The sequence below is a fragment of the Dipodomys spectabilis genome, unplaced genomic scaffold, assembly GCF_019054845.1.
Source record: "Dipodomys spectabilis isolate Male_0828 unplaced genomic scaffold, ASM1905484v1 ptg000050l, whole genome shotgun sequence".
Lineage (NCBI taxonomy): Eukaryota > Metazoa > Chordata > Mammalia > Rodentia > Heteromyidae > Dipodomys > Dipodomys spectabilis.
In genome coordinates this window covers 11,037,926-11,057,035 of record NW_024870727.1, presented here as the reverse complement: position 1 = coordinate 11,057,035, position 19,110 = coordinate 11,037,926, and the positions used below count along the sequence as shown (strand labels likewise).

The window sequence follows — 19,110 nt, the reverse complement described above, 5'->3', positions numbered from 1 at the left end:
AGAATGACATTGCTCTATTTGTTAGGAAATGGAAAGACTTGGAAAAAATTATATTAAGTGAAGTAAGCCAGGCCCAAAGAAACATAGGTCCCATGGTTTCCCTTATTTGCAATAACTAGTATATCTCTGAGAAAAGCAGAAAAGGTCAGATAAGTTAATGTTAGGTGAAATGAACCCCAAAATAAGTATTCAAATTTTTTTTCTTTCTTGCCATTGTTTCTAAAATATTTATAAGATGATTTCTTTGTTGCTTTGTATGACCCTCCCCCACGGTATAACCCCTGATTTCATTGTCTTTGATTTTGGTATAATTTGTGGAAGGGAAGGGCAAAAACAAACCGTTTAAATTGGAATACAGGTGGACCCATTGCAACAATGAGATGTACAAGTAGTAATGTTGAAAAATAAACTTTACAGCTTTGGCCGGGTGGGGCGAGGGGGGTGGGGGGAGATGGGAAAGGTTGGGAAGGAGAAACAAAGGAAGAGGCAACAATGCTTGATAAGAAATGTACTCATTACTTTGCCCATGTAATTGTAACCTCTCTGTACGGTATTTTCACAATAAAAATTTAAAAAGAAAAAGAAAAAAAAGAAAATTGCCAAGAAAAATGTTAGCCTTTATAAAGGTACTACAATTTAATGAATAGGGACTAAGGAACATATCATTCACAGGACTAGAAACAACATCCTTAATTACAAAGTCCTTACACTCGAAGAGGGAGGCAGAAGAGTTAGAAAAGATGTGTTCATGAAAGGAGAGGTCACAGAGGTATGTAGATATTAACAAATAATCTAAAAGCCTCTTGAACCAGAAAAGGAGCCTCCAGAAAGAGGATAAACATGGAGACACCTGAATTTGATTTATGTAAAATCCACTTTTGAACTTATGACCTTCAGAGCTGTAAACTCATAAATTCATATATTTAAGTTATATTTAAGTTGGTGTTCATGCTGATTTGTTATGTCAGGGGCAGGAAACTAAGACAGACATGATGGGAAATAGATGAATTCCTGAACGTGGTTGAATACAACCAGTAAAGTTGTAACACCACGAATTTTTCATTGAAGCAATCCCCTCATGTAAATAGGCCCTTCCAAAGAACAGAAAAGGCACCTGGCTTTGAGGCTGGCTTTCCTGCTAATGTTCTATGCAGTGTCTTGTGCATACTCAAGTAGCAGATGCTGAGCCACTGCTCCAAGGGAGAACATGAGGTCAAGTGTCTGTAACCCTCTGGTCACCCCATTTTAATAGTCAGCTGAACACACAGTGGTGTTTCACTTGTACTCTGTTGAAAGACACTTTCTTTCATATTGTTGCTAATTCATCATAATTGAACTCAGGGCCAACTGAAAGAGACTCATACTGAAAGAGACCAACATATATATTTTCTCCAATGTCACAGCTTTCTTGAACTTACACCACTTTACCACTACACTTGGGGGCCATGTGAATCAGAAAAAATCACCAACAGAAATAAATAAAGACCAGGACACTTCCCAGCAGTCTAAGAACTAAAACAAGCTGACCAAGTGCCTGTCACCATCTGCTACCTTCCTCTCCCTCATCTTGCTATTGGGAAACTTGGATTTTAATATGTCTTTCATATGTCTGTGAAGGACTATCAGTGCCATGACTATAGATGCAGACTTGCAAATCAATCTGGGGAAGCAGGCATGTTGACAAATCCCAATGATGACTAATGAAGAAGGACTCTATTTCACATAGGTAGGTAGCTCAGTATTGACAGATTGATTCGTCCATTGAGATTTGTGATGAGTTGTCAACATTTCCTGCATCAGAAACCAAGACAGGAGACATGGCACAGGGGCCTGCATATTGTTGAATGGATCAAACAAATGTAGGCTCATCCCAGGCCCAGCCAGTAAGTGAAAACTTCCAGCTAGCTATATCCCCACCGAAAATCAGTTTCCCCATTACTGGTATTCACTTACTACTTTTTCTGGGTTAAGTTTTAAAACCCATGTGTTTGTCACCTTTGCTTAAATCTTAAGAGTTTGCTTAAAAAGATAAAAAAAATAAACAAAAAAGATTAAGTTTTAAAAATCCTAACTCGGCTGGGCTCACACTTGTAATCCTAGCTACTCAGAAGGCTGAGATCTGAGGATCGCGGTTCAAAACCAGCCCAGGCAGGAAAGTCCATGAGACTCTTAGTCTCCAATTAACCACCAAAAAACGAAACATTGAGCTGTGGCTCAAGTGGTAGAGCAGAGCAGAAAAGATCAAGGACAGTGACCAGGAACTGAGTTTATGCCCCAAGACCTATTAAACAAACTATCCTAACTCATTTAAAAGTATGGTGCTTCAACAAATAATGTGATCTTAAGTTTATAAATTCTATTTTATAACAAGTTGGATAAATTAGTGAAATATTTAATTAAACTACCTAATCTTTTTCATATAAGCTTAAAAGTACAAATGCATTCTTTTTTTTTTTTTTAACCACCTACCTGATTCTCCTTTCTTCAATTGTCCTTACTTAACCTCCAGGACTAGAATTAATTCAATCATGCCAGCTTACAGCACATATCCAGGCTGTGGAAGGAGAGTGTGGGATAGTGTAGCTCAACTCCACCACAGCATGCAGTTATGTTTTCTAAATAGGAATCATGATAACTCACTCTTGGGACTGCTTTAAGATTAATTGGTAATTTTATGTCCGCGTAGCCTATGAGATAATTTAATGTGTGTTTAGCCCATTTATACTCAATAAATGTTAATTCCCTTCAGAAGGGTTTCAAGAATATTAAGGACTCCATAAATTGAGCCATCATATTGTTAATGACTGTTCTCTGAGAACTTAACTCGTGTGTGTGTGTGTGTGTGTGTGTGTGTGTGTGTGTGTGTGTGTGTGTGAAAGTGTAAATAATTCTTGACTGAAGTAAATTGATTTTCTCAATCAGAAGTGGCTCATTGCTAACTGAGTGGTTCTAAGATACTTCTTGGGAGATCAAATATGTGTAGGAGATATCCCGAAGAGGATAATCAGAAGCTCTTTTATCTCTCAACATTATCATGATGGTAGTTTTTGATCTGAAATTAAATAATTATACATACTCTTTCAGAGCCACAAGAAGCACAATTTGGAAATTGTTCTAAGACAGTCTGTTGCCAGGAACCTTGTTTCCCATATATATATAAGACTGATGTATTATGTGTGTATATGCATATGTGTGTATGTCTTATTGTCAGCCACTGGGGGTGTTGCTTCATTATTTTAGTACTTACCCCACAATTCCAGGCAGGAGATAACTCCATAGAGAAGAACCTATGAAAACACATCGGTCTAAAAATAACTGTTCATGTACCATGATTCAGTTGTTATAAACTGATTTTGCATGAGATTTAATATAAGGTGGAAAAATAATTTGTCTTTATCTTTGAAGTTATATACTCATACATATACATGTATTTAAATGAGGACTAATTTAGTTAGCATCTGGATTTTTATGTCTGAATTTGTCATCCAACACGTGTATACCTTTAGGCCAGTTATCACCTCTCTGGGTTTGTGTGAGACACTGCTAAGAAAATCTGCATAAGGAGCTATCTTTACATTAACTTGCTCCATTCAATATTAATTGCTGTTCCTGAAGATTTGTCCATATCAAGTTAAATTCACAAGTATGTAGGACGAGTATAAAAGAAACCAGAATTTAGGAAATTTAATTTTCTAAATTATAAAATAGAGCACAAAATCATTCTCATCCCTCTTCATGGAAAGTTTAATCATTATAGCTTTAATAAAACCTTCCTCTCAGCATAAAATGTGTTCCAACTTGAGCATAAGCCTTTCAGATAAGAATTACCTAATGTTATATTTATAGAGACAGACTTTCAATCCTATTAGTCAATATTCTGTCTGGTCTCCTTGAATTAAAAAGGTAGTACTCTGGCCTCTCTTAGAATAACTTTTCTAGCCCATATGAAATATAAGTGTGAAATTGTAAAGCATAGTTTTATGCAGTTCTTACAAAATAATTTTTGTAAATTCATTGTTACTGTTTCTTTGTAACTATTGGGTGAGAAAATTATGAATTATTGTCTCCAATTGTTCTTATGAGAATCAGACAACTGACACTCAGGATGTGGTTGGTTCCCTTCAAAAACAAAAGTTACTCTACTTCTGGTGCTGACAATCAGATCTAGAGCCTTAGTATGCCATAATCCCTGATGTTTGGACAAAGGTCTGCCTGAGTAGTTGAGGCTGGAACATTACCTATGTAGCCCAGACTGACACTGAACCCTTGATCTTCCTGCCTCCGCCTCCTAAGTGCTGAGATTAAAGCAAGTGCCATCATGCCTGGTTTTGCACACATTAGATGATTAGAAACATGTTTGCAGGACTCACATTGAAAGAGCATCATGAGGGGCTATTACAAAATGAGTTGCTTTCCTGATTTCAGCCTTGAGCTACCAGCACAATGTTTATTGCAGCATTATTTCCCATATCTAAGATATGGAACCAAGATGCTCCTCAGTAGATGAATGGATAAAGAAAATATAATATATATATATATATACACACAATGGAATTCTATGTTTCCATCAGAATGACATCACTGCATTCATAAGGAAATGTAATGACTTGAAAAAATATTAAGTGAAGCCAGAACCAAAGAAACATAGATCCCATGTTTCCCCCCTTGTAATAATTAGTGTCTGTCTAGGATAGTCATAGCTCAATAGCTATGGACATATGACCACATAAGAAGACGCTAAGCAAAATGAGCTCCAAGATATGGAAATAGGAGGTTTTTCTTTGTTGTTGTTGTTTTTAATGTACTATGTGATTTCTTTTTTCTTTTGTGTTTTTCCCCCTATGGTTTATCCCCTGTTGTCATTGTATTTGCTTTTGGTACCCAAAGTATTATATATACATTTATCTGAATAAGGGAAGGGGAACAATAAAAGAGTGAGACAAAGGACAAAGGGCGAACCAGCGCAACAGCGATACTCATAAGACAATATGTTGGAAATGTACTGTAGACCTTGGTGGGGGAGTATGGGTGTGGGGGGGAAGGAAAGAGTTGGAAACTGAGGGAGGAGTAACAAATTTAACAAGAAATGATCTCACTACCTTATATATGTAACTGTAACCCCTCTGTATAACACCTTGATGATAAAATTAAATTTTAAAAAAGAAAGAGTATTATGAAAATCATTTTCTTCTGCCTGGAAAAGTTTTTCCGCATTGCTCAGTTCTAGTGAACTGTGTTTAAGGAAATTGCAAGTTTCACTTTGAGTTTTGTTAAATTTAGGTTTCTTTTTTGACCCAGGAAAACTGGCAATTTGTGTGTATGTGTGTGTGTGTGTGTGTGTGTGTGTGTGTGTGTGTACTCCAGAAGTACACCCTTTTTAAAATTAAACTTTATTCAGACTTTTTTTGTCCTTAAGATCACAATTGAGGGGCTGGGAAGGTGGCTCAGTGGTAGAGCGCTTGCCTTGCATGCCTGAGGCCCTGGGTTCGATTCCTCAGCACCACATAAGCAAAAAGCAAAAAGCCGGAAGTGGCACTGTGGCTCAAGTGGTAGAGTGCTAGCCTTGAGCTGAAGAGCTGAGGGACAGCGCCCAGGCCCAGAGTTCAGGCCCCATGACCGGACCCAAAAAAAAAAAGATCACAATTGAACTGGAAACATTTGAATTTACTAATCAAACTTATTTTAAAAAATACTTTTTAAAGTATTTATTTTTAACAAATATCCCATGCTTAGAAAAGAAAGTACAGAGGAAAAAAATTAAAATATTCCACATATGTCATCCTTTCGGATACTTTTCTAGACAAAAATCAAAATGACTATGTATTGTTTACCAAGTAGTGCTTTAATGCATTAATCATTCAGATTGCTTTATCCACTTAAGTTATACCATGATGCCATTGTTCTTTATCTTCATAATGGTCTATGGAGAGGACACAAGGTTATTTATAACATTCAACAATCCCCAGTGTATTACTGTTTCATATAACATAGTCCTATACAAACATCTTTGTTTGATTGCATAATTCATTCCTGAGGAAAATAATCCCTAAAAGGAACATTTCTAAGACAAAAGATATGCATATTCTAAAAGCTTTTTATGGCATTGTTTTATCATAAAGGTGATATACACAGGAGCTTCACTTACATAAGTAAGGAAATGAGTATAATTCTTGTAGAAAATTGTTCCCCCTCCCTCATTTTCTCCCATTGTCCCTCCCACTCAACTCCCTTCCCTCAAATTGTAAAGTTCATATCCAACATAGTGTCTTGTGAGTATCACTGTTGCATTGATTTGCCCTTTGCCCTTTTTCACACCATTCTGAGATTCTGCCTCCCATCCCCAAATCAGATAAACTTATATACATTACAAAGGGTACCAACAGGAGGTAAACCAAAGAGAAAAATAAAGAAAAAATAATAACTTCATATAGTACACTAAGAAAAAAAACCTTCTTGTTTCCATATCTTGTAGCTCATTTCAAGTAATATAATTTTATATGGTCATATGTACATAGCTATTGAGCTATTCTGCTCATCTGCTAGGACTTCCTAGACATTACTAATTATTAAATGAGGGAAAACAGACAGCCTTTGTTTCTTTAGGTCTGGCTTACTTAAGATTTTTCCAAGTCTTTCCATTTCCTTATGAATGAGGTAATGTCATTCTTTCTGATAGAAGCATAGAATCGCATTGTTCATATATATCACATTTTCTTGATCCATTCATCCACTGAGGAGCATCTTAGTTGATTCCATGTCTTGGCTATAGTAAATAATACAGCAATGAACGTAGTTGTGCTAGTAGCTTTAGTGTGGCCTTGTTTGTGCTCATTTGGGTAAATGCCCAAGAGTGGAATTTCTGGGGCATAGGGGAGCTCTATGATTAGCCTTTTGAGGAAACTCCATACTGCTTTCCAGAGTGGTTGGATGACTTTACATTCCCACCAACAATGTAGTAGCATCCAATTTTGGACACATCCCCACAAGCATCTGTTATTGTTATTTTTCTTGATAATGGCCATTCTAACTGGAGTGAGGTGGAATCTCAATGTTGTTTTGATATGTCTTGTCAAATCCTCCTTAAAAAGGTTGAACCAATTTACATTTCATCAACAAAACATAATGTTGTCCATACAAAAATGAAAACAAACAAAAAAACCTCACCAGGTTTCAGTATTGCTCTTAAGAATCATCAATTATGGATACAAAGTAGTTCTTGTATAACCCTACGTGGTTTTAAAATAGCAATACATTCTTATTATTTATATTTTTCTTAAAATATTTTCTTCCTTTCTTCTACACTGTAATTAGGGACTTATGTGAAATAAGAGTATAAATCCTAGGTTAAAACTATGGAGAAAGGAGCACCCAATTTGGCCAGAACTCTGAATATTCTTCTCCGTCTTCAAAGCCTGGGAGTGAGTTTGGATATCATTGACCTAACGTCTACGGCTCTTATCCATTGGTGAATATTTGCTTCCAGATCCTAGAATTAAATGCCAAATGGTGATAACCACCCATCCATCTATCCATCCATCAGTCTATCTGTCCATCCATCTATCCATCCCCCTACCCATTCATTCCATTGACTCATTAGTATACAATGTCCCACAAGAAAACAATATGGGCTAGATTTATTCATTTGATGAATACTTATTAAGAGTCCTTTCATGGCAAATAACATCCTAAATGTTTAGCACTCACTTTGAACAATACAAACAAGATCAGTTTTCAAATATTGTTACTTCAGTGAGAGCCTAGTTGTGCCAGTCATGACAAAAGACCCATGGCCCTAGATTACCAGGAAGTAATAATACCATGAATATCATATCAACTATTGCTTTCATTTTAAGCGCAATGAGGACTTTAGGCTTGCTGAAACAACCCAAACATCTAAGGAAATCACATCATTTGCAAAGGAATAGAAGGATCTGGTGGGGGGAACATGTTAGGTGAAGTAGGTCAAGCCCAGAGAGGTAAGGGTCGCATATTTCCCTCTGTATATGTGGAAGCTAGATTTAACTTTTAAACTTACAAGCAAGTATGTTGGGTCATAGGCAAGTGTACAGAAACATAAAAATTGAAATACAGCTATTTAGGGGAAAACTCAACCAATGTAAGTCTTTTGAAAGGCAAAATCATAGTTCAACAAAATAATAAACACAGAGAAACAGCTACTTGAATAGGTCGGGGTGGGGTCAGTGAGATGGGGTAGAGAAAGAAAGAGGAGAAGGGGGAAGAATGCAATAACAAATCCAATGTACACGCTATAAAATTAAGAAAAGTGAGGGAAGGGATGGATTGGAATGTCCCAAAGGGGTGACATTGATCAAGATGCATTATGTTCGTAAACTGCTTTGTTGAATAGCAACTGCTTTGTACAACTGCTTAAAGATAATACAAATGTTGTTTTAAAAAGAAATCCTACAGGAACCAAAACTCTTTTCTTTGTCAGGAAGTTTCATGCTTTTGATTCAGATCATTAGAATTCTGCGATGCATCCTGTTCTCCACATGAGAAACATAATTTATAATAGGATCACACAATCTTGTTTTCTCCAGGACCTGCTACACTTCTCAACCACTTCTCCAAAATTAATATTTCTTTTGTCAGACATGAGGCGTGATTTTTGGGGTAATGTTCCGTGACAGTTGAGTGAGTATACAATATCAAAATGTACCCTTTCCCTTCTATCTCTGTAATTAAATTTCAAATTAACATGCTGCTTTCTCATGCTCCAGGCTGCTGGGCCTGCCTCAATTTCCCTTGGTCATAAACTGGCTATGAATATGTATTAGCATTTGCTGTCAACGCTCATGATCATCTTCTGGAGCAGAAGATTAGATCAGTTATTTCAGAGCAGATGTACCAGTTTTTATCACCCTTGCAATTTTCATCTTCCAATGCACATTCATGAGCGACTGAACAAAAGCGCAGTAGACACCAGTCAGCCAGCCAGGGCTCATCGCACTGCTTTTTCTAGCTTCAATGGCTTTGGTTGGTTTTAATTTGTGTTTACACTATGTTAGCAATGATTCAAGAACTCACAAATTCAAATGGAGTTAAAGTGTCCTGACTATTATTTACACAGGCTCCTGAAAACCCTGAAACTGAAACTTCAGAATGAACATCTCTCCAGCCAAAAATGGAACAACTAAGTTTCCAATGAAGTAGAAGTGAATTGAATGGAATTGTAGCTACAGGGGAAAGCAAGATCAATACATCTATCTTCATCTCTTAAATAAAGATGATTGTAATCCTTTAGTTTACTCTTGGGTCCTGGAAGTTTTCAATTCTCTGTACTAGGTCCCAAATGAGCTCACTCACTGTCATCTCTTTTGCTAAGCTGACAAGTGGGATGAGGGAGCTTCATGATAATATATAAACATAGATAGATAGATAGATAGATAGATAGATTAGATAGATAGATAGATAGATAGATAGATAGATAGATAGATAGATAGATAGATAGATAGATAGATAGATAGAGTGTGTGTGTACACATGCATATGCATGTGTGCATGCATAGGCTGTTCTTAGAGCTTGATCTCAGGGGCTGAGCACTGTCCCTGAGCTTTTTCACTCAAACCTAGTGCTCTACCACGTGAGCCACCATTCCACTTTTGGCTTTGGGGTGATTAATTGGACATTAAGAGTCTCATGGACTTTCCTGTCCAGCCTGGCTTTGAACTGCAGTCCTCAGATCTCTGCCTGTAGCTAGAATTACAGGCATAAGCCACTGGCACCCAGCCTTAAACATATACTTTTAAAATAACTGCTATGCACTTGATGAAAATTATAAGATTGTGACAAGAATTTCATGCATCTGTAAGATTATTAAATAATGGTATATTGAACCTAGAAAAGTTTAGATTGTATATCACACCTTCAAAAATGAAGGAACTCTGGGGATGGGTTGAAGTAAGGTAGCTAGAATGGAGAGTTTCTTTTAAAGTCAATGAAAATATTCTACAAGTAGTTGTGGTAAAAATACATAATTGAATAGATTAAAAAAACCTGGATTGTATGCTTCAAATGAGTGAAATATTTGGTGTCTCATAGTCCAATACAGTTATTTAAAAGAAATGAAGAATCTGAGGTCCTTGGTACATAGGTCTGACTGCATGCCACTAAAAATGCATGCCAATGGTGATTGTTATTTAGTTCTTCCTTCTTGATAAAAAGTGTCTTCTCTGGTCCAGTTGTGGCTAAAGTTCAAGGTTAAAATATTCGCTCAAGCCAAGCATTGTATCTCATGTCTATCATCCTAGTTACTTGAGAGGCTAAGAAGATCACAGCTCAAGGACAACCCAGGCAGAAAGTCTGCCAGACTCCATTTCAGCCAATAACTCAGCCCAGTGGCATGCATCTAAAATAGGAGGACTAGAGTCCAGGCAAGTATGTCCATCAGGAATAGCAACCCTATCTCTCAAACAAGTACAAAAATGGGATGGAGGTGTGGCTCCATGGTAGAACTCCTACCTAGTCAGTATGAGGCCCTGAGATCAAACTTTAGTTGCGCGTGCGCATGCGCGCACACACACACACACACACACACACACACACACACACACACACACATACACACACACACACATTAAATGCATTCTCATTGCTTCCACTGATCTAGGCTAATTGTAACAAGCAATTGTTAGAAAAGTACACAAATGAATTGGAAAAGGCATGAAGTGACTGCTGGCCCCAAAATGGAACTTGCCCCCAAAGTCAGCACAAAGGCTCCTAGAAGTATCTGGAAAGACAGACTTCCTTGGCGCACAACTCCACTTCCTTGAAAGCTGGCCATGTACTGTTTGCTATCAACACCTGAGAATTTTAACAAGGCAAACCAAATCACCAAAGAAGTCCTGTGCCATGCACAGTTGTGTCAGCTGCAAGGATGTGGAATTTGTCCGTCCACTCTTACCTTCATGTGAGGACGTGATGGGGGAAGAGGAACCCAAGAAACTCCCCTGATTGGCTGCCATCTGAAATCCATGTTTTGATTGTGCTATGGGAGCTGGGAGTCAATACTCTCACTGCTGCTTTTGTTGAGCAGGAGATGGATTAACCAACACTGCTGAATACACTGCAGAATACACTGCTGCAGAAGGGAGTTGAAGCTTTACCTGTTCACTTTCTCATACATTTCCATAAAGATGCTCTTTGAAAAGTCTTGTTGTTGTCAGTGCTGGGGCTTGAACTCAGGGCTTGGGCATTGTCCCTGAGCTCTTTTGTTTTTGTTTGGAGCTTAAGGCTAGCACTCTACCAGCTCGAGCCACAGCTTCCACTTCTGGTTTTGCGGTGGTTAACTGGAAATAAGAGTCTCATGGATTTTCACGGACTTTCCTCCCCGGGCTGACTTTTGATTCATGATCCTCAGATCTCAGTCTTTCTGAGTAGCTGGGATTACAGGAGTGAGCCACCAGCACCCCGCAAGAGTCACTGCACTGATGTTTTTTTGGTAGGAGTAGTTGATTATTTGCTGATTGTGTATCCACTCCAACTTAATAGAGTACAGAGCTTGTTTTCCATTAGCTTAACAGGCTTGTTTTGTTAATACTTTATTCTGGTTGATTCTTTTTCTCAGCACAGCCTCCCAAAGGAAAGTTATCTTGTAGCTACTTGGAGTCATGCCCAACAATGGGCTGGGAAGTTGACAGTCTACCTCTGAGTTCTGACTCTGCCCCATGAGGAAGTTAATGAAGTATATTTGAGTCGCTACCTTTTTACAAGCAACCAAGAAATAAATACATCTGCCCTGCCCCCATGAACAGCATCAAATCATACCATGCTTTCAAAAGCACTTTATAAAAATCTTTTCACATTTGATAGGTATTACATCCTTATGAATTGTCTTCTCCTCCATTGATTTCCAGGGTTTGACTTCAGTTACAACAGAAGGCACACAGGCAGTAAAGGTGTTAAGGTATAGATAAAAAAACAAGAGTCAGATAATGAAAATAGTAGATAATTGTTTCCAAAAAATATAAATCAAGAATGGTTATATCCGTTGAACACTAGATTTAGCTATGAGCTAAAATAAAACACAAAACACAATTGGGTACATGGCTCATAAAATTATATAGTGAATGATGCTGATCCATTAGAAGAGATGGAAGTTTTCTTAGCACTAAACTCTAAGAGGATCATGGATGAGAGGTTGTTTGGACACATACATCTGTATACTTTGTGATTAGATCTGGCTGCATAATTGAGTTCTATCCAATAGGATACAAGCCTGGCCTTCAAAATTCTTCTCACCATCCTCTCCCATATTCCTCTCATTCCTAATGGCTTGATCATGGAAGACTTGGATGGCAGAACCAGAAAGAGCCTGGAGACCAGAATCCCTATTGCAAGATGTTTACCAATTAGAATTATCTGCTTTCCACTTTATTTGATCAAGAATGGATCTCTATCATGTTTAAACTACTAATGATGGTTGTGTTTGTCCGATTCACATCCTGCAATGAAATGCCTGAGGCGTGCTTCTTTTGAAGTCAAGCAATGTTCATTTTGGCTCATACTTCAGAAGGTTCAATCTCACCATTGTATGGCCCCATTGGTCCAACAGCTCACATCATGAGCCAAGAAACAGTGACTGAGATGGGTTGTACAATCTCCTTTGGGGGTACAGACTCAATGATCCAAAGACTTCTCACCAGGCACCATCCTTTAAGAGTCTACAGAACCTCCCAATACTCCCTTTGTGGATACCAAGTCTTTCCCTCACAGAGAGTTCAATGTCCATATTGAAGCCATGGCAACAGCCTTGCACTACACAATGTGGTGCATGAATAACAATGGACCCCATTCACAATGATGGTCTCATAGGGTATCATCGCATAATGCCATAGCCATCTAGCTTCTAGTGTAGAAAATTAGAAAATATTATTTTTTTTTTTGGGTCCTGTCGTAGGCCTGAACTCCGGGCCTGGGCACTGTCCCTCAGCTCTTTAGCTCAAGGCTAGCGCTTTACCACTTGAGCCACAACGCCACTTCTGGCTTTTTTTTCCTGCTTATGTGGTGCTGAGGAATCGAACCCAAGGCCTCATGCATGCAAGGCAAGCACTCTACCACTGAGCCACCTTCCCAGCCCCAGAAAATATTATTTTTTTTAAAAATTAACAATGTTATGTAACTGTAACCCCTCTGTACAGCATCTTTACAATAAAATAAAATTTAAAAAATAAAAAATAACAATGTTATTATATAGCATAATATTCCATATTCTAAGTAGCAATATTACGTACAAAAATTAAATTATATTCACAGGCTTTCTCTCATTTTATGAGAAATGATTAAAATCTAAATGTTCTGAGTGAAAGGAATGAGTAATTGTACTTCCTTGATCAAAATGGTGATGTCTGGGGGGGAGGAAAGGATCAAGGAACAAGAACCGCTGTGCAATTTGGGACATATCCACTTGAGCTTGATCCCTGGCTACTGTACTAGTAAACTGCATTGAGCAAAAAGAAAGTTGATCAAACTTGGGTTCTTCAGAAGTTGTGAGGAAACCTGACTGTTTGGAAAGAAGCACAAATATTGGAAAGGTAGGAAAGAACCACAGCTAACTTTCTGAATTTTCTTAAAGACTAGTCTAGCTAGCAAGGTGTCAATCCTCAGTTTTTCCAGTTGAGACAAAGAAGTTCATAGATCCTGTTGGAGAACCTGTCTATAGGCATTTGGGGAATTGTATGCAGATATCAAAGATAAATTCTGGAATGCTATTCTTCAGGCACAGTTTTAGGGCCTCTATAATCTCCTTCTGAACTTTCTGGGCATCTGAGGTAAGGTAGCACAAATGTGTGGTGATTAGATTTCATTCAGTCCCAAGTGATCTGTTCAAAGAATTCTTACTGGACAGTTTTTGGAAACTTCCTGCTAGGATTTTTGTTTTCTCACACTAAACTGTGTTGAACCATTTGACTTTGAGCATAAATACTTAATGTGTTACATATTTCTGATAATGATATAAAAGTAAATATTGGTCAGAGCTTGGATAAATGGCAACATGCCATAGATAAAGTAGTTCCAGCACCTGGCTTTGAACCCACAACTTGAGCCAGGACACACATGCCAGGAAATGAAACAGTCAGTTGCTAGGAGAAGCAATTCAGGACCCAATCCAGACAGCCTAGCAGTAGAGGGCAAATTATCATCCCAGATCAAACAGGCAACAGACAAAGAATATCCTGACACCCAGAGATCAACAACAGAGCAAACAAGAAATGCTCATACACCTACATAGCTCATCATGCACAAGAAACTTTATATATATATATATATATATATATATATATATATATATATATATATATATATATAGGCAGTGGAGCCTTCCAAAAATCTCATTTCCTTTAGATAATAATTTTTACAACTCATCATTCCTATAAAATCAGCACAACAACCACTCTTTTCTATACTGTTGCTGGCTTTTGTGGTTTCTAAGAGAATACAAAACACAGCTGACATCAAAATGATATAAATATCCAGAGACCATGTCATTTCTTGAAGCATTTCAAGTTCTACAGGAAAGTTGAAGTGGCTATTATTGTGCAGTGCTATGAATAATGCACCTTTCAGTCCCTTCTGGCTGACAGAAGGCCTTTGACATCATTACTTGAAAAAAAAATGAAATCCACCTGTTATTTTTATCGTTCTTCTACTTGTGCAACTTCTTTGCGTCAAAGAAGAACATTAAGATACCAATTAAAATGCTTTGCTACTGATAAAATGAAAGGGAAAAATAATGTGTTTTTTTACTTTTCTATGAGAATATTGCTTTTGCACCTTTGGTACTATTGGAGACAATAGCAAGTGTTGTTGGAAGTTTAATTTCCCTTAAGAAATACACACATTATGTCGGTATAATTTGCGGAGTGGAAGGGGAAAAACAAGTCGTTTAAATAGGGATACAGGTGGATCCGTTGCAACAATGAGATGTACAAGTTGTTATGTCAAAAATGAACTTTACAACTTTGGTGGGGGGGGCGGGGGGGAGGGTGGGAAGGGATGGGGAGGGGAAACAAAGGAGGAGGCAACAATGCTTGATAAGAAATGTACTCATTATCTTGCCCATGTAATTGTAACCCCTCTGTACAGTATTTTCACAATAAAAAATAAATTAAAAAAAAAAAGAAATGAACTTGTTATCTTGCCCATGTGATTGTAACTCCTCTGTATGGTATTTTCACAATAAAAAAAGAAAGAAAGAAAGAAAGAGATTAAAAAAAAAAGAAATACACACATTAGAATCAAGACAAGTTTAGAGGTCATGTGGCTCAACCTCAACTAATTAAATATATAGTACTTCATGTCAATTGACCACTCATTCTATGAACCAATGGGTTTCTAAGTTCTTTCCTCAATCCTCCCAAAACTCAACTATTCTCGTGTTAGAACTAAAGGAAACTGAGATCCAAAGATATTAATTTGCACATAATCACAAGGTATGTGACAAATCTGTTTTTGCAAATCTTGGAAGTCTGATTTCTAGCTCTTCAACACCAACTGAGCATAACTTATTTATCTCTTCATATGATGAAATGTAATTACTTGGATTTTCCCTAAATATTATATTAAGATTAAAAGGGTAAAGTATATTTCACCGGGGACATATAAAATATTGCCAAATCTAAGGCTAAACATTCTGGTTTTTAACTTTTTATTATTTAAGCTCTATAATTATCTCTGCTGTATACAATCTGTATAAAAGCAGAAGCAAACAAAGTAGAATAAAAGATACAGGAATCTGGTTGTGGAATCTTGTACAACTGTCAAGAGCATGTCTTTAGTTCTGGACCAGACATTATTGAAGAACAGCCATGGCTTCCTTCATGACAGATGGGCTGGCCTCCCCTGGAACTGTCTGGTTGTATCATCTCTAGATGTTCATGTTGTGTTTGCAAATCATGTTTATTCAAGGGCCTCCCTTCCCCCACAGGCTGCATAATTGCTTTGGATGGTTCCATTCTGTGGCTGTTGAATATGTTAAGAATGGATGGACTTTTTTCTTAAAAGCCCTTCTCTCAATTTTATAAAAAGCTATCGTAGATCCTCTATTTACAATGGAAGCTCTGAATCAGATTCTCTTCTCCATTTTTGGCCCATTAGTATCAGCTGGTAATTTCCAAGTCAGTGGTCCAACTTTGAAAGGTTTCATGCAAAATGAACAAATGACATCCAAAAAAAAAAAAAAAATCACCTTGTGACTGGATTTTCCAGTGTCACTTTGGCTGCTAATCTGTAGTTTGAAAAGATGCCCACCCTTCACCTTGGGGAGCAGTTTCACTCACACGACTATAATAACATTTGTTCTTTAATAGACACAAAAATTCAAATCCTCTGTGTTCTCAGCACCAGGACTAAACTGCCACATTTCTGTTCATTCCAGTGTCAAAGCTGTCATAATCTGCTGTTACATTTCCCTGATTGTCCGCAAGCTGTCAAAATGTTTGCTGTGTCTACCAAAATCTGCCAGATTCATTTGTGACATTGGGCAGGAGTAACACTGAAATCTTTCAGAACAAGAGGGTTAGATGGATGAATAGCAAATGCATGAAGACTAAAATGAGAACAGTATAAGAGACTGTCTTTGCTGCTAAATATTGTAGATTCTATTATTTAAAAATGATAGAGAAGACAATATATTAATGCAGGTAGAATGTAAATAGTTATGCAAAATGTAATGTTTAGCAGAGTTTAGATGGATAACTAAAACTTAAAATGTGTGCAAATTATGTCAATATAATTGTTAAGCTTCACACATTGTTAATTTCTAGGTTGCATTCTGAAATGTTCCAAACCTGCTTCAAATGAATACAGATTCTACTCCAAGCACCCACTGAGAACTTTATGAAGTTCTGATATATTTTAGCATCCATACTGAAGTAGAAAGGATGGAAACTCATTTCTACTTAAATTCTACAGCATCAAATGATACTTCTTGTCTATTTGAAACTAAAAATCACTTTGATGTATACTCTTCTTTATTCAGAGTTGCCAAATTTCATATGAATTGAAGGAAGTTATTCATTTGTATTGAAATTCTTCAGGTATATTTTCCATATGGAATTAAAATGACACTGTTCTAAGATCAACAAGAAGTATGGATGGTGGGCTTCTTGTATAGAGAGGATTTTCATAAAACAGATGTTCATGTTTACATTTGCCCAGTTCTATGTCAAATGGGAGAATAATTGGTTGATACTGGTGATTCCCTTAATAAACTCCTGTATTAGTGATTTTCCTCATCGATGTGATCAAAATACCTGAGAGAACTTCACAGGAGGAACTCCTTCTTTGGACTTAGCATTTCAGAGCTTTTGGATCACAATTGCTTGGTCCTAGAGGAGAAATAATCTTCTCATGGCAGACAGGAAGCAGAGACAGACAGAGAGACTGTGAAAGAGAAAGAGAGAAGGAGAGGCCAGGGACAGGATACCCACCCCCATAATTCATTTCCTACAACTTAGCACACTACCCCTGCCTCCTAAAATCTCTTCCAAATAGCATCACCAGTAGGGATCCAGCCTTCAACACAGAAGTCTGTGGGAGCCATTTCCTATTCAAACCATCAAACCTGGCTTTTCTCCTTTGCAGCTATAGTATTTGCTTTCCCTCAAATACGTTAATTTCTAAGAAATCACCATTCTGTAATGATGGTGCTATTCATGTGTACTAATTTCGAACTAAATATTGGCGACCCCCAAAGAATTCAGCACATGATGTGAAATCCAGATCTGATGAGTTTCCACTCGTTACAAACCGTTTAAAAAGCAGAGAGAGATCTCTGCTTTATTTTCAGGCTCTTGGTGTGCCATGCAAACCTTCTAGTCAACAAGCTCAGCACTTACCTCAAAGGCACTCTGTATTTTCTCAAAGTCACCCACACTGAGCCGGTTCTCCAGCAGGGTGGTGTCATAATCTTCAACGTCATTTTCACCTCCTCTCCTCTCAGAGTGCTTTGGCGCAGGCTGTGAGTCCTTAGTTAACTCAAGTGCTGTGTCTGGGTAAGTCATAATAGTTTCACCTCTTTTCAGCATACTTCAACTTTCTTTGGTTTTATTTTTGCCCCTTTCAACAGGTACCTTAGTAAAAATCAAAACTCCATTGAACAAAACTCCCCCAAACCAAAAGCTCAAACCTTTCAGGGTATTAAGAGGGAAAATGTCCAAGCTCTGGTTGGCAACAAAAACCCTCCCCTTTCTCACTTATTTGATCCTATAGATTACATTTGAACCCCACATTACCCCCTTCCTTTTACTCAATTTAATCTGACGATTAAAAATGTATAAAGCTTCCTCTATGTTTATAGCAACTGACACCAAAACCCAACTCTGATGCTCATCTAAATGCATTAAAAAAGCAACTTCTCAAAAATGCCTTTGGCTCCCCTTGCTTACATGAATACGTCACAGTTTCCAGCTGCGTTTTCTCATCTGAGGGCATTTGGTGGCACAACTCAGTGTTCCTTTACCAATGAAGGATCTGCCCCACACGGCCACCTTCCCGTCGACATGGTGGAGTTGTTTGCCTCATCTCCTTGATGCCTTTGTCTGTCTCCTGGCAACAAGCATAAAGCCAGCTAAAACTTCTCCTTTTCCTCCCCTCCACCACTAGTGACTGAACCGAGGCTTGAATGCATAATGTAAATGTCAGTTATTGGGTTTTTTTTTAATTTAAGAGGAGGGCAGCTTACTCATTTTTATTAAAGAATTATGTAAAGACAACTTTTACAATGCATGTTATGAATTATGAAACAACATCATTAGTTGAAGAAAAGAACATGCAATTCTACAATTTTAGGTTTCTCATGCACAAAAAAAACGTATGACTTATTCTTACATAGTAAGAGTCTATTACTTACCATCTTTCTCCCTTTTTTTTTTGAACTGCTACTTTCTGTTTACATTCAAGGTATCATATAATTGTGTTCTCTTTTCAAGGTATGTTTTTAAATCACAAACCAAGGACTAGGTTGTGGCTCCAGTGATCAAATGCCAACTGAGCAAGCACAAGTCCTTGAGTTCAAACCTCAGTGTTATCCCATCCTACCTTAAGCAAGTGGCTGACATTTTGTTTTAGAACTGCATAGTGTGGGGGCTG

General features: G+C 37.6%; 1 protein-coding gene across 1 annotated transcript in view; it reads right to left on the bottom strand.

The window, feature by feature from the left end:
• The window catches only part of Wdr49 (WD repeat domain 49), a 121,950-nt gene extending 103,903 nt beyond the window's left edge, over positions 1 to 18,047 (bottom strand). The window contains exon 1 of the mRNA XM_042678861.1: positions 17,859 to 18,047. Coding sequence (XP_042534795.1) covers positions 17,859 to 18,047 — 189 coding nt within the window. The remainder of the gene's footprint in view (positions 1 to 17,858) is intronic.
• Positions 18,048 to 19,110: the final 1,063 nt, after the last annotated feature.